At 37.1% G+C, this 13,820-nt stretch overlaps 1 protein-coding gene across 2 annotated transcripts in view; it reads left to right on the plus strand.

Annotated features, from left to right (window-relative positions):
- LOC136025323 (uncharacterized) overlaps nt 1-13,620 on the plus strand; it is a gene marked incomplete at its 3' end in the record, with an annotated part of 112,309 nt that extends 98,689 nt beyond the window's left edge. For both annotated transcript variants that reach the window (XM_065701234.1, XM_065701235.1), the window contains 1 exon segment: nt 13,591-13,620. In XM_065701234.1, coding sequence (XP_065557306.1) covers nt 13,591-13,620 — 30 coding nt within the window.
- Nucleotides 13,621-13,820: the final 200 nt, after the last annotated feature.

Genomic DNA, 13,820 nt, shown 5'->3' on the forward strand with positions numbered 1-13,820 from the left:
TAAATATTGGACCGAATCGAGCTATTAGTAACTGAAAATCTAAAAAAAGGGGGAGATCTTCAGTACCGTCAGGAACCCTTGCTAAAAGTAACCAAACCAATAAAAAAAAAATATTTTCTTTACAAAGTGTACGCTAAATAGATCAAGGATTAATGATTTATTTTAAATCCACATCTAAAAAAGGCTACGAGTCGTTTTTGTGGTTAAAACGACGTTTTACGACGTTTGTTCGTTTTGTGGTGTAAAACGACCATTTTAGCCCAATGGATCCAAAATAGCCATTAAGGGATAATTTTCAGACAGCGAATCGATTTGAATGAATCAGAAATATGTTTAGTAGCCTTTCCAGTTTCAGATAAATTAATGGCTCACTGTATGGTTTTTTCCCCTAGAGTTGCGTGTAGTTTGTACAAAATGAACGGTCAATGTTATCATTTTCCTTAAAACTTCATTTAACTAAGTTAAATCATTTAAGGCTTTATAAAATTATGAATTATGGTATATTATAGCGTAACGGCTATTACGGAAGAGGCCAAATGGATCTATGCACAGGTGGAGGGAGTGGGCCTTTAGCCTCGAAAAATGCCCTTTTTGTACCCAATTTTACTAACTCTTTGCGAGGTTTCAGATAAATATAGAATATTTTTTGGGAGGGGCGAATATTAAAAATACTATCGAGTCCCTTTAGATGCTCGGCAATATTTTTGGACATCACCTTTAACATTGGTACTGTGTGATGACAGTACACTTCTTAATAAAGACAACCTTTTTCCTTTATGCCATGAAAGATTACACTCACATGCCTATTAGCTTTGTTTTCAGGGGTTTTCTAGGAGCTTTGTTTTCAGTCATCTTAAAAGGTAATATTTGTGATTCTCTATTTATACGGAAAGTTTAATGTCTTCTTTCTTCACAGCAGGCGTTGCCCATACCCCCATAATACCCATACATAATGTCCATGAGAGATGTCCATAAAAAAAACAGTTTGTCTTTAATTAATGGAAGCTAATTATTTGAATGGCACTTTGTTTCTGGGATTAGCAACATTGTTGAAGCATTGTTTTGCGAAAATAAAACTTGAACGTAAAAAAGTGTTCGAGAGAGAGATAGAGAGAGTAGTAGCTGTTCTTTATATTAAAGAGATCCTTGGATTAAACAGCTTAAAGTAACAAACCATAAGTAAAGAGTGGCCAATTAAGTAAAGAAGCCATGAATATTTTTGATTACAACTCGTTTTTCACCATTCTATTGATGCAACTCTAGTATGCACTTCTATATTCTGCGAGGTGAAGAGATATGGTAGGCTAAGCGACGACAAGTTGTCCTTCCATCTCTTTGGCGGGCGCCAATAGGTCGGGAACCATGTGCCCGGCCACCAAAGTCTATCTTTACGAGGCAAGTGTCATCATAAATTGTGTATGCCCTAGCTATCTAAGCTATTGCAGTTCTATTCTGTCAAAAATGGTGAGCTTGACCTCGGGATTACGGAGATGTTTGATGTTGAAAATCCTATGCGATACCAGCAATGCGTCACAGTGATTTTGTTTCGAAGGCAGCAAGAAGATACTTATCATTTGTTTTTAGAGCCCAGGATTCGTGGGCATAAGGGCTGATAAGCGAATTAAGCAGCCTCACTTTAAGCGTTGCTGATAGGCTCTTGTTCCCTCAATTGTGGCTCAATTCCTAGGCTCAATTGTGTATGCCCTAGCTATCTAAGCTATTGAAGTTCTATTCTGTCGAAAATGGTGAGCTTGACCTTGGGATTACGGAGATGTTTGATGTTGAAAATCCTATGCGCTACCAGCAATACGTCACAGTGATTTTGTTTCGAAGGCAGCAAGAAGATACTTATTATTTGTTTTTAGAGCCCAGGATTCGTGGGCATAAGGGCTGATAAGCGAATTAAGCAGCCTCACTTTAAGCGTTGCTGATAGGCTCTTGTTCCTACAGCAGGGCATCAAGCTTTTATAGTTGGAATTCGCAAGTGCCAGACGTCTCTTAATATCACTAAAGTGGTTATTGTCGGAGGTGAGTTAGCTATCAAGGTAGGCCAATTCATCGACCCGCTCTATATTTTCTTGTTTGTGGTGGAAGCTGGAGTTTACCTCAGTATAAGGTTTACGCGGGCAATCCCTGGTGATCGTTTTCGAGGAATTCATGATCATCCCCAAGAGGTTGGTTGTCGTGCGTAATATGTCAAGCAAGGGTTGGAGATCACCAAAAGATTCACATATTAGGTGTAGATAATTGGTTTAGGCAAGTTTATCTATAATTACCCTTCCTATGAGGGCACTTGATGGGCTATCGGCTTCCAAAAGGACTGGAGTTACGAAGAGATTGAAAAGTTCTTGTTATAGCAAAAATCTTTTAGAACACCGGTTGATTTTGCAAGGCTTTCCGTATGGCCTTTTCTAGTGATGACATGAACTTTTGAACTTCGTGTATGACAATTCGAGAATTAATTCTCTCCATATGAGAATCCTCGCCGAACGAGATCAAAGGCCTGTTTGACATTTATGAAGAGCTGGTAGATGCTGCGGTCTCACTCAAGATACTTTTTCATGATCTGATGGGCTGTAAAAATATTATCGACTGTTGCCTTTTTGGTTTAAACCCACTTGGTGTTCTGGAATGACTGCTGAGCATATGGCTTGGATGCGCCATTGCATGACTTTTGTCATTATTTTAGCAATATGGCTGATCAGACTTATGAGTCGGTAGTTGTCACACATTAGTTTAGAGTCTTTCTTATGGAGAGGGACTATCGCGGCTTCAAACAATGGTGTGGGGAATTGACCTATTTCCCCGGCAGCTGCGGTGATTTTATGATAAAGATCAACATGGGGTTCACAATGAACTTCTAGAAGTTCAGGCTGTTTTCTATCAAGGCCAGTAGCTTTGTTAGTCTTCAAATCTTTAATGGCTGCTTCAATTTCAGAGTGAAGGGGAGGTGGACTTGGGTCAGTAGTTATAATGGGAATCTGGATAACACAACTAGGCCAGAAAGGATGGTGGAATTTATTCTATTCTCAAAGTGTTTTTTCCATCTAGATTCGATTCTATCTGTGGATTGTCTATGGTTGCGTGTTCGTCAAGAAGGGAGCAAGTCTTAAGGTTCTTTTTTCAGCCACTTAGAATACATTATAACATGATAAAGCATGCTGTATGAGTTTTGAGCTTAAATCATATTGAGGATCTCTTTACGCTAAAGTTTGACTTTTGTCCAAAATTTTTTAAGAACGACTGTATATACACAAGGGACATCCAAATAAACATGACTTACTTGACTTGAGGCTCCTGCCAAAATGCTTCCGGCTTCGAGAGTGATGCTACTTGGCACCTCCATTTGGATCGGTCTCTTGCAAGGATGTGGATAACCTCCTAGATATTTGCCATGACTAAGAAGGCACCTGCATTGTCCTTCCATCTAGTTTGGGGACGACCTCTTGGGCGTTTCCCCCCAAGCAGCACGGGATCAAAGTGGAAAATCGTTCATGCGGGAGTGTCGAGGGGCATGCGAAAGAGATGTCCGTACCAACGTAGTGTTCGCTGAGTGAGTTGGGCTGAGAAGAATATTTGATTAATTGACGCCAGGAGGTTCTCATTGCTAACGAAATCGTGCCAGCGTGTCCTTCAATGCGGCAAAGATGTTCTGTTTGGGCCATATTTATGGTTCTAAGCACATATTGAGTGGCTGGCCAGGTTTGGCTCTGTAAAGAAGCGCGGATCCCACCGAAGCATTGTATATGCGCATCTTGGTCCTAGAGCTGATAGATGGTTTCTTCCAGAGGGCACTTAGTCTTCCCACCACTGCTGAGGCTATGGAGATTCGGTGCATTAGATCTTTGAGGATAGTTCGTTGTTTGAGAGGATAGAGCCAATGCATGCAAATTCATCAACAATCTCGGCTGGTTTATCATCGACCATTAGCACTTGCAGGGGACACGATGAGTTACGGGGATCAGAAAACATCACCTGTATCTTCTGCCAATTAATAGACAGCTCTATCTTTAAGGCTTCATCAGCAAGGATCTGTAGAGCTTTTGTAAGCTTCGACGGTGAATCGGAGACAACAGCAAGGTCATAGGCATAGTCGACTTCTGAAAGTACTTTATGTCCTTACTGCAACCCAAAATGGCGGTTTATAGTACGAGTCATAATGTAGTCGATGACACAATTAAAGAGCTCTGGAGCAGCGGCACAGCCTTGACGGACTCCAGTATTGATTTCAAAAGATGAGCTGCGTCTGCCATTGACTTGCACGCAGCTCTCAGTCCCTCCACGGAGCCGCTCGAAAAGAATGCAGTACTTCAATGGTAGTCCCATTTTTTTTCAGTGTGAGCCAGAGTGATTGCTGGTCGACAAAATCGAAAGCAGCCTTGAAATCAACAAAGGCAACATTTGCCTTTTGTTGAAACTATCGATTATTCTCTACCAGTTGACGCATTGTGAATAATTGCTCCATGGTGGACCATCCCAGTATGAAGCCATCCTGTTGGATTCTTCGGTGGTTTTGAGAAAAGTTGTACAGCAGTCCAATATGGTCATGGTTAAGAGCTTCCTGGGCACAGAGAGGGGTGTGATGCCACGATAGTTGAAGCAGATTTTACGACTGCGTTGCCGTTTCCAAACAGGCAGAATGATGCCCACTCGACAGTCTTTTGGAATTCATTCTTTATAAAATACTACGGAGAACAGTACTAGGACCCAGAGAAGGGTCACTGCCCCACCATATTTAAGCAGTTCAGCAGGGACGCAACAGATTCCAGGGGTTCGGTTGTTTTCATCCGTTTCAGAGGTTTCAGGATTTCTGTAGAGTGAAAAGGTGCTGCACACTCTCACACGGGAACTCAGGGGTGTTAGCTGTCGCTTCAAGAAGGCCAGGGTCGGGCTGGCTAACACGATTCGCGTTTAATAGTGAAGAGAAGTGATCCTTCCAGACAGACAATTGAGCGCTCTTATCAGTGAGAATATCTCCATCATTAGCCGTGCTAGAGCCTAGGAAAGATGGCTTTCTATCTGTAAGATCCCGAAGGTGTCTATGTAGAGCACATGTGTCAACCTTTCTGGCCACCTCCTCAAGATTGGCTGCCTTTTTCTCGGTGGACAGCCTTCTGTCTCTTTCGAGGAATTTATTTCTTACGCCGTTTAGACGTCTGTATGGAACCATGTCCTTCACTAGGCGTGCTTTGCGACGCTGTTCAATGACATCTAGAATTTACTGCAATATCAAGGACTCTTTTCTGGGTTTCAGACGACGAATATTACTTTCGGTAGACAGCAATACGCCGATTTTGAATAGTTGCCAGGCTTCTTGATATTCTGAAATTTGACCAAGACAATCAAAACAGTTTGAGATGGATACACAATAAACCTAGCGTATGTTGGAGCTTGCGAGATTATTCAGGTCTAGTTTGGGGGACGGCGAGCACTTTCCTGGACTTTCAAGTGTAGTCTGAGGCTCGAGAAGACAATCCTGTGGTCGGTGTTTCCCAATTCTACACTTCTATTAGTTCGGCAGTTAGTTATAGAGGAACGCCAGCGTCGGGACCCGATTAGGTAGTCTAGCATCTTCCTTATACGTCCGTTATTTCTATACCAGGTATATTTGTGAACTTCTTTCCTTTGAAAAAGCTTGTTGGTGACCGCACAATCTTGCATGTTGTACAGCTGAAGGAGCCTCAGCCCATTGTTGCTCAAGCATTCGGGTATTACAGGTCCTAGAAAATTATTCCAAACGCCTTCTGTATCTCTGACAGTGCCGTTGAAGTCGCCAAGAAGGGTTAAAACATCATAAGGGGGTTATTTTGCTAGGATACAAGAAGTTGAGCGTAAAAACAATCTTTCACCTCCTCTGAGGCTTTGTTTGTTGGGGCATAACAGACAATGATGGTCTATTTTCCACATATTTTCTGGATTTGCACTGTTAGTATCTTCTTTGATATCTGCTCGTAAGAAAGGAGGCACCTCCTGGTGCGAGAGTCTAACAAAAGTGTAACTCCATTGGTTTTGGTTCTTTGATCATCCGACCATTTTAGGTGATAGCCCTCACCACTGTCATCAGAGTTGTTTCCTATACGGCGAGCTTCAATTACGCCTGCTACAGCCACACCAAAACGCTTGAGTTCAAGCGCAAGCACTGAATTCGCTTCAGAGAAGTTCAGGGTCAGAACATTCCAGCTGGCCAGGCAAAGACCCCTTTGGTCAATAAAGTTCATCTGTTATTTGAATCTCGATCCGGGGATATGGTGAGGTCTTGAAGAATAAAAAGAATAGCGATCACCGGAGGCAAAAACATCACTATTCGTTACACTTAGGTTCAGGTGGAGGGTCGTAATCCCAACCGACCCTAGGCCTGGGAACTGATTAGGTAGAGGAGCCTAACTATTGAGTTTCTCTGGGGTGGGCTCCAAACCACCTTGTGAGGTCAAGGCCACCCTTTGCGGGTTTTCCTCATATTCAGTGGCACATAGTCTGCAGACCAAAGTCTGCTTCATTCTGGACGAGCTCCACACCCCCACCAAAAACTAAGAAGTATTTTTATAGCGTGATTAAATTTTAGTGCAAAGAGCTGGAGGTTGAGCAGGAGATTGCCCACGTCATTTATCAATTAATTTCTGTTTTAATTTCTGTGTTTGTTCTTAGTTTCATTGCCCCTCTTTACTTTGATTTGATTTTTTTTATTGTCATAAAGAATAAGTAAAGTCTATCCCACAAATCAGATTCTTGGAAGATGCTAAACTTACCCTCTGTAATTCCATAAACTACTGAAAACTGGCCAAACCTATTGTGTAGAATTGTCGCATTCCTGAAATATGTTGTACATTTGCGGATAAGTTCCTAGGAATATAAACATTTCATAGGTAGCACATATGGGTAGCACCAGGTAGGGAGGCTATCTTTTCCTGAGAAATAAAATTTAAAAAGTACCACCAGGAGCTAATCAAAAATGAAATTTTAGTTGTGTCTGGGACTGAGTTTTACAATAGGTGATTTTAAGAACCATATTTTGTAACTCAATCTAGTAAATGGGATGATGGATGGAAGTTAATGGAAACTATAGGTGTAAAAACGTTTTTCATGTTTGCCAAAAGTATGATAATCTAAAAATGCTTTTAAATGTAAGTTATTTTTATGACAATTTTGAATAAGTTCAGCTCAAAAATGTAGATTTCATACTTAAAAATAGGATTTATACTGAAATTGTAAATGAAGATTAAACAATAAAATTAATAACGACACTGTGAAAGGGATCTAGGTCGTATAACCCCCTTATGAGCGTGTCTAACCCCTATTAGGGGTCACTGCAAAGGTTTAACCTTCAAATTTAGGTATCTGTAAAGGTGATGTTTAGGGTCCAAAACTTGTTTTATTAAAGCCTATAGACTAAATTTTCTTTATGTTTTAAGGTAGTCAATCTTTTCAGATACACATGTATACCCAAGTAAACCATTTTTGCTAAGTTAACGTGTATGATGTAAGGCCAGAAAGAACAGATCAGATTTTTTATGATTCAGTTATGAAGTACCAATTTTGAAGGGCCTAAGTGAAAAGTAACAGAAATTTCCACCTGAAAAACATTGACAGATTTAACTTGAGCTCTGTAATTTCCAAATAATTTCATCCAAATTTTTTTTTCTTAAGGTACGGCTCCATATTCGGCACTTTTTTCAAAGGGAAGGGGATAACATGGAAAACAGAATAGCATTTAAACCTGATGTAAAGGGTTTCGTCTTAACTCTTGTAAATGTCCTCCGACTCCTGCTAAAAATGGAAAAATAGACACTACATACCTCCTAAACATCTGGGGGAGAAGTTTCCATAATTAATTTGCTACTAAAATCTTGCTGCTTTGTTCGTTGATTTTCTAGATCGTTGTAGGGAAGGAAAAAGCTTATATAACCATTGTTTAATTTCAATTATCCAGAATTTCCAATTGTATTACTGCTGGACCACTTACAAAAAAAGAACAAATAGTTAGAATGGTGTCACAAACAAAACACGGAAGTATTTCTTTAACATGGAAAGTTGACTAAAATAATCACACATTTAACAACAAATGTCATTAGATCAATTGGGGAAAACTGCAAAAGAAAATTTGGTACTTGTTAATTTAACAAAAACACTCAAGAAGTAAATTTAGGTTAGTCGTAAAGAAATGTAAATTTTATATAGCCTTTATTTTGTATAAGAATATAATTTGGGTTAGACATTTCCGGATTCGAGGGGGAGGAGCAACGTATTTGGACGATACCCCTAACCTAACACAACCTAGCGCCCAGCTCCCCTAATGTGTAAATATATAGCCGGAACTATACAAGTCCAATGCATTCTATCACCCATCAAACATCTTTGTGGCTATGAAACCAGTTTTCAGAGATCTAACCTAAGTTTAATTCTTGAGTGTGTTTTGTTTAATTAACAAATACTGAAACTTAAATGCTGAAATAATTTTTTTCTGAATCTTAAGAACCTAGGAGGTGAAGCTCTTTCAAAAAGTTGCATTACACAGGTAGTCAAAAAAACCTGAAACAAGGTTTCAGTTTTTCTACTCTGCTGCGAAATTTGCAACTTTACTATTTGTCATTTGTCGCAGCCAAAACCGATATTCCCGTTTTGTTGACCTTGTTCTCCGTCATTCAAAAGTATTAGTCATGCGCATAACTTAATTTTGAGTCTAGAAACAACAAAATACTGAAGGTTTAATGGCTGGACTCAAGGGACTCATTTTCTCTAACAGTATATAGCTGACTTCATTTTATTTTTCTCTGGAGAGGAATTGGCTCCACAAATGTGGAAAAAAAAATTAAAAACCTAAACGGCAATCGTTTTATTCTTTAGGGGCTCAAATTACAAAACATGTTAAACATCGAATTCAAAACTTCAAAATACAAAAACAAATCCATTTTCTTTTGTTTGTCAACGATTTTCAGGAGCTTTATCAAACGAGTTGTGATAACGAGCTTTAAATAGGGAGTGACAGGTGTGAATAGTAACCATAATGTTAAAATTTGGGCTTATAAATCAAACAAACTGGCTTTTATGGTAATTTTATGAAGTTGAAGACACCCACGAAAGTTACAAGCCTTAGGAAAACAAAACTATTGGTTTTTCTCTTTCCCCACTCTGCTCAGAGCTTCAAATTTTGTCATTTATTGACGAGAGGACGAACCCCCTCATATACGTAATAATTTCTGTTTGTTACAAGTTTTAATGTTGCTCCTTTCTTTGAGTTGAAAAACTTGTTTTTGTTTAATTTCTTATATTTTTTTAAAACATTGCTGGGAAATTTGGTGCCCCCATCGTGGAAAACTCCCTTCCCTTATGAAAAATTTTTCAATGGGAAGATCCTTCCATGTGACCTTTTCTGCCGAACCCACTCCACCAGAAAAATTCCCCTTGGAAAAAAAATGAATACTTCCCAATAACCAATTCTATATGTAAATAATAAGTAGTGTATAGAGTAATACTTTATTTGGGAGTGAGGGGGACTCTTATTCCCTATTAATAGTATAGGGATAGGGAAGCAAGCGAAGTATAAGGTAAGGTTTGGTTTTCCCCTTGTCATTGACCTTTGGAGTGAGTGGACTACTTAAACCCTATGAAAGGTGTGGAAAAGCACGCAAATCGTAAAGCAAGGTTTATATAACTATTGAATACTATTGCTGTTAATTTAATACTGGGAGGATTGACACAAGCGTTCATTGGTTTAACCCATGATCCTGACTTTGGGAGTTAGGAGGCCTCTTATTCCCAATCAAAGGTGGAGGAAAACACGCAAAATATAATGTGAGGCTATTTTCATAACTTAATGTTTCCATAACTTAAATATTATTGAAGCAGCATTAAATATTAAGCAACATTAAATATTAATGTTGCCTATTTAGATTAGGTTTAGAAGTGAGACTATTGCAGAAACCCAAATTCTTGGAAGTTTACTATATAAGGTGAGAAATTAATATTGACAGTATAACTCATTAAACGGAAGTTGACTAGTGTGAAATAGTGTCTCAGAAAAGGTTTTTTATTATGATGGTGCTATGGTAGCTGTTGGTTTTTTTGTATCTTGCATAATGAATAATATTGTTATAAATAGAAAACAAAATATCCTCAGATACCATGAATTGGGAGTTGAATGGGCGAGTGAATCAAACACCTGATTTTGAAAATTTTTTACTAAATAATGTCATATATTCCCCCCCCTCCTAACAGTCAAATCCCCCCCTCTGCACAACAGCTATACGATTCACAGAGAAGCTTGCCAGTCACCAGTGACAATCTTGAAAAACTACTGAAAAATATGCATTTTATTTTATCTAGAGGCCATGATTTTCTTATTTGAAACAGTTCTCGTCACCCAAGCTCGACACAGATCTTCTTGCAAAGGTTATTTGAATTAAGAAGAAGATAAAACTGGCAAAGATTAATTAAAATGATATTTTTCTTCAGGAAGTAACGAATAAAGTTGAAACTTATAAAAAACAAATATAATGTTTCACTGATTACGCAAGATGTACCTACAAACTGAGCCTGCTTACGTTTTTATTTTAGATAAACATAAATATATGCTAAAAGTTATAGCATGACTAATTAAAAATATTAATTAAAAAAATATTTTTTAATTAATCGAGATTAATCAGATTAATAGATCCATTAGGATTAACTAATTAAGATTAATTAAAAATTACTTTTCTTCAGGAAGTAACGAGTAAAGTTGAAACTTATAAGAAACAAAGATAATTGTTTCGCTGATTACGCAAGATGTACCTACAATACTAACTCTAATAAACTGACTAGTGATATTTTCCATTATTTTTTGAATTCTAAAAAATAGCACTTTAATGAAAACTGAGCCTGCTTACGTTTTTATTTTAGATAAAAATAACTAAATACTGAAAGTTCCAAAAACAAGAAGAACAATAGGCAATTTTTTAAGACAGTGGGAAACAAACTAGAATAAATATTTCGGCCCTATGTCCAAGGGCCGTCCTCGGCTATACAAATAAGAAAAAACAACTTACGAGAGGATAAAATCAATAAAACTAAAATGAACCGTTTTTCAAAACAGTCCCAGCATCCTTATTTCAGTGAAGTTCAACCAGGACTGAAAAACAAATTGTTATGAAACGAGGCAATTCAATGAAATGAAAGAAAATCATTTAAAAACAGATTTTTAATGCCAGCCTAGCTTTTTTCGCTGCTGATCTTACAGGTCTATTTGTGACAGGTTCTGTGTTAATATCTATTGTTTTTTTTTAAATATTTCGTAAGCTCATTTTTAATTAAATTTGTGTATAAAGCATTCAGTGAGTATTCTCCTAAATCCCTGTTTAAGAAAATATTATTATTAATCTTAAGTCTGATTTCTATTGCTTCTCGAACTACTTGCTTTATGCCTAGATGATTGCTAATAATGGCGGATTCTTCAAAAAGTATTTTGTGGCTAGGATTTTCGGAAACATGGCTGCTTAAAGCAGAATCAAAAGAAACAGAAGTAATATTATTAGAATTCAGAGCTTTGGTGATCATCTTTATGATGTTGTAGGCGTTTCTCGAAATTCTGGTTGGTTCTCCCTACATAGAATTTGCCACAGTCGCATGGTATTTGATAGAAACCTCTTTGGCGAGTAACTGGAGTCTTATCTTTACCAGAATTTAGGAAATTTATGAATTTCAAATTTTGAGCAATGTATGTAAAGGTATAAAGGTATACCGCAGTGATTTTCCACGATTAAATTGGATGAATAGATTTTATCAATGTTATGGCATTTTCTTCTTCCTCGACATCAAATTTTAAATAAAAGCATGCGTTTTTGGTCTAAAATATGAAAGCCGGCTATTACGAACGCCAGCTATACTGTTCGCTATAAATTTAACTATATTAAATACAGCAATGGTTAGTTTACGTATTTAATATATGCTTTACGTTACCCCCACCCCCCTGATGTGCAAATATAAAGCCCAAATTTGTTTCTAAGCTATTACAGATTTGCGATTTCAAATATTCTATTATTTTGTAAAAAACGACCGAAGGCGCATGCTATAATTGAAATTTCGGCAACAAGGAAGAAGAAAACGCCATAACATTGATAAAATTTATTTATCCAATTTAATCGTGGAAAATCAGTGCTTGTGGATAATATAACAATAAAAAAAATGGATTTATAATGAAACGGTAAGTTTGAGACCAATGTTTTAAAGTTTGAGACCAATTTTTTAAGCCTTTTTTATACCCCATATTTAGGTCATTTTTAAGAGGTCAAAAGTGCTTAAATCTGAATTTCCGGTTGAAGCAATTATTATATTTGTAAAGAGCATAAAAAAGGGCATCGAGTGGTGTATTCACTTTATACGAAAGCCAGTAATACTGTTTGCTATAAATTTACCAATGAAAATTTAAAGAAAGGAGAAATTTTAAATATAGAGTTGAATTAAACGCTTTTTTGGAACACAAAGGAACTATTTTTTTTCTACGTATATCCAAATTTAGAAGTTACATCATTTCCATGTGCCGAAATATAAACTGAAAACGCCCGTATGGGGAGCCCTAGAACCTGGGTTATCCTCCCCAGTATCCATATTGCTTGCAAACTTTTACTCGATAACTAACCTTTGGGTATTTTTCTTATATAAGAATTTTACAGTTACACTTTAGAGTTGTCTGTTTGAAATTTCTGTAAGGACAAATTATATTTTGGACCCCTTTCAGATTATCATACTTTTCTTAAATGTTGTAAAATAATTTTAAGTCTCAAAACTTGTCGAAAGAGGTGCTGGTAAACTGGCTTGAGCCACAGAATACCTTGTAACATTAAGGAGAGCATAACTAGGATTTGACCATAAATATGATTTTTCACCATCTATTAAGGAGCCAGTTCGATTGCAGTACTCCAGAATACATTACGTTCAATTTTTTTACTAACTATGAATTTCCTCGGGTTTTCCTATATTTAAAAAAAATTGGCTTTCCAAAAACTCAACGAAAATTAAACTAACAAAAGCGAACAATTTGTATTCTGTGGTAACATTCATGTATGTCCTAGCGCTAATTTTTGGAAGATGATTAATATATCAAAGTTTGAGCTTTCCAACTATTTACATGAACAATAAAAGGGATTTTAACCTATTGTTCAAAAGACAATAACTTTTATTTTCAAAAGCCAATAGGATAAAAGAATAAATTACATATTGATAGAGCTTGCTTAGCTGAGAATCCGAAGTTTAACAAAAATTTCATAAAACACCCCCTCAATTAAAAGTCTGTTTGTCCCAATCACTGCTTCCCTTCTCCTCTAGTATGTCACCCCGAATCTTCCCCACATAAAAAAATTGGGTCTTCTAAATTTCCCGAAAATTAATATTTAAAAATAACAAAGGTAAACACAAAACATAAACTGCTAATTTACCTTAACGCTAATTGGTTGAGAGATGGCGGCATATTCAATTTCGCTTTGGGTAAATTAGTGGCAACTACGTGGATAGTGAAAATACTGGGTTCAGAATCAATTTTTTTTTTCTCTTTTCTTCTTTTTCTTTTTCAAGGCTACTTTATCCATAGATATTGTGGATAAAACTTTTGTTTATTTTCAGGTTTGGATGTCATGCCATCAATCTCAGCAGGTAAGGAGACATACAGATCTTTGTTCGTTAATGGTACACTTTTTTTCTAAATTAAATATGGTTATACTTTGAAAAATAAAGCTTAGCAGCCACGGGCCAAGTTCGACTTCCTTCGAAAGGTAGGGTTTGAGTTCGCAATGGATACAAATCATGGAAGGGTGGCTTAATGGGAAAACTTATCTGCAGGATATGACAACAAA

This window comes from Artemia franciscana, chromosome 3 (assembly GCF_032884065.1).
Source record: "Artemia franciscana chromosome 3, ASM3288406v1, whole genome shotgun sequence".
Classification (NCBI taxonomy): Eukaryota; Metazoa; Arthropoda; class Branchiopoda; order Anostraca; family Artemiidae; genus Artemia; species Artemia franciscana.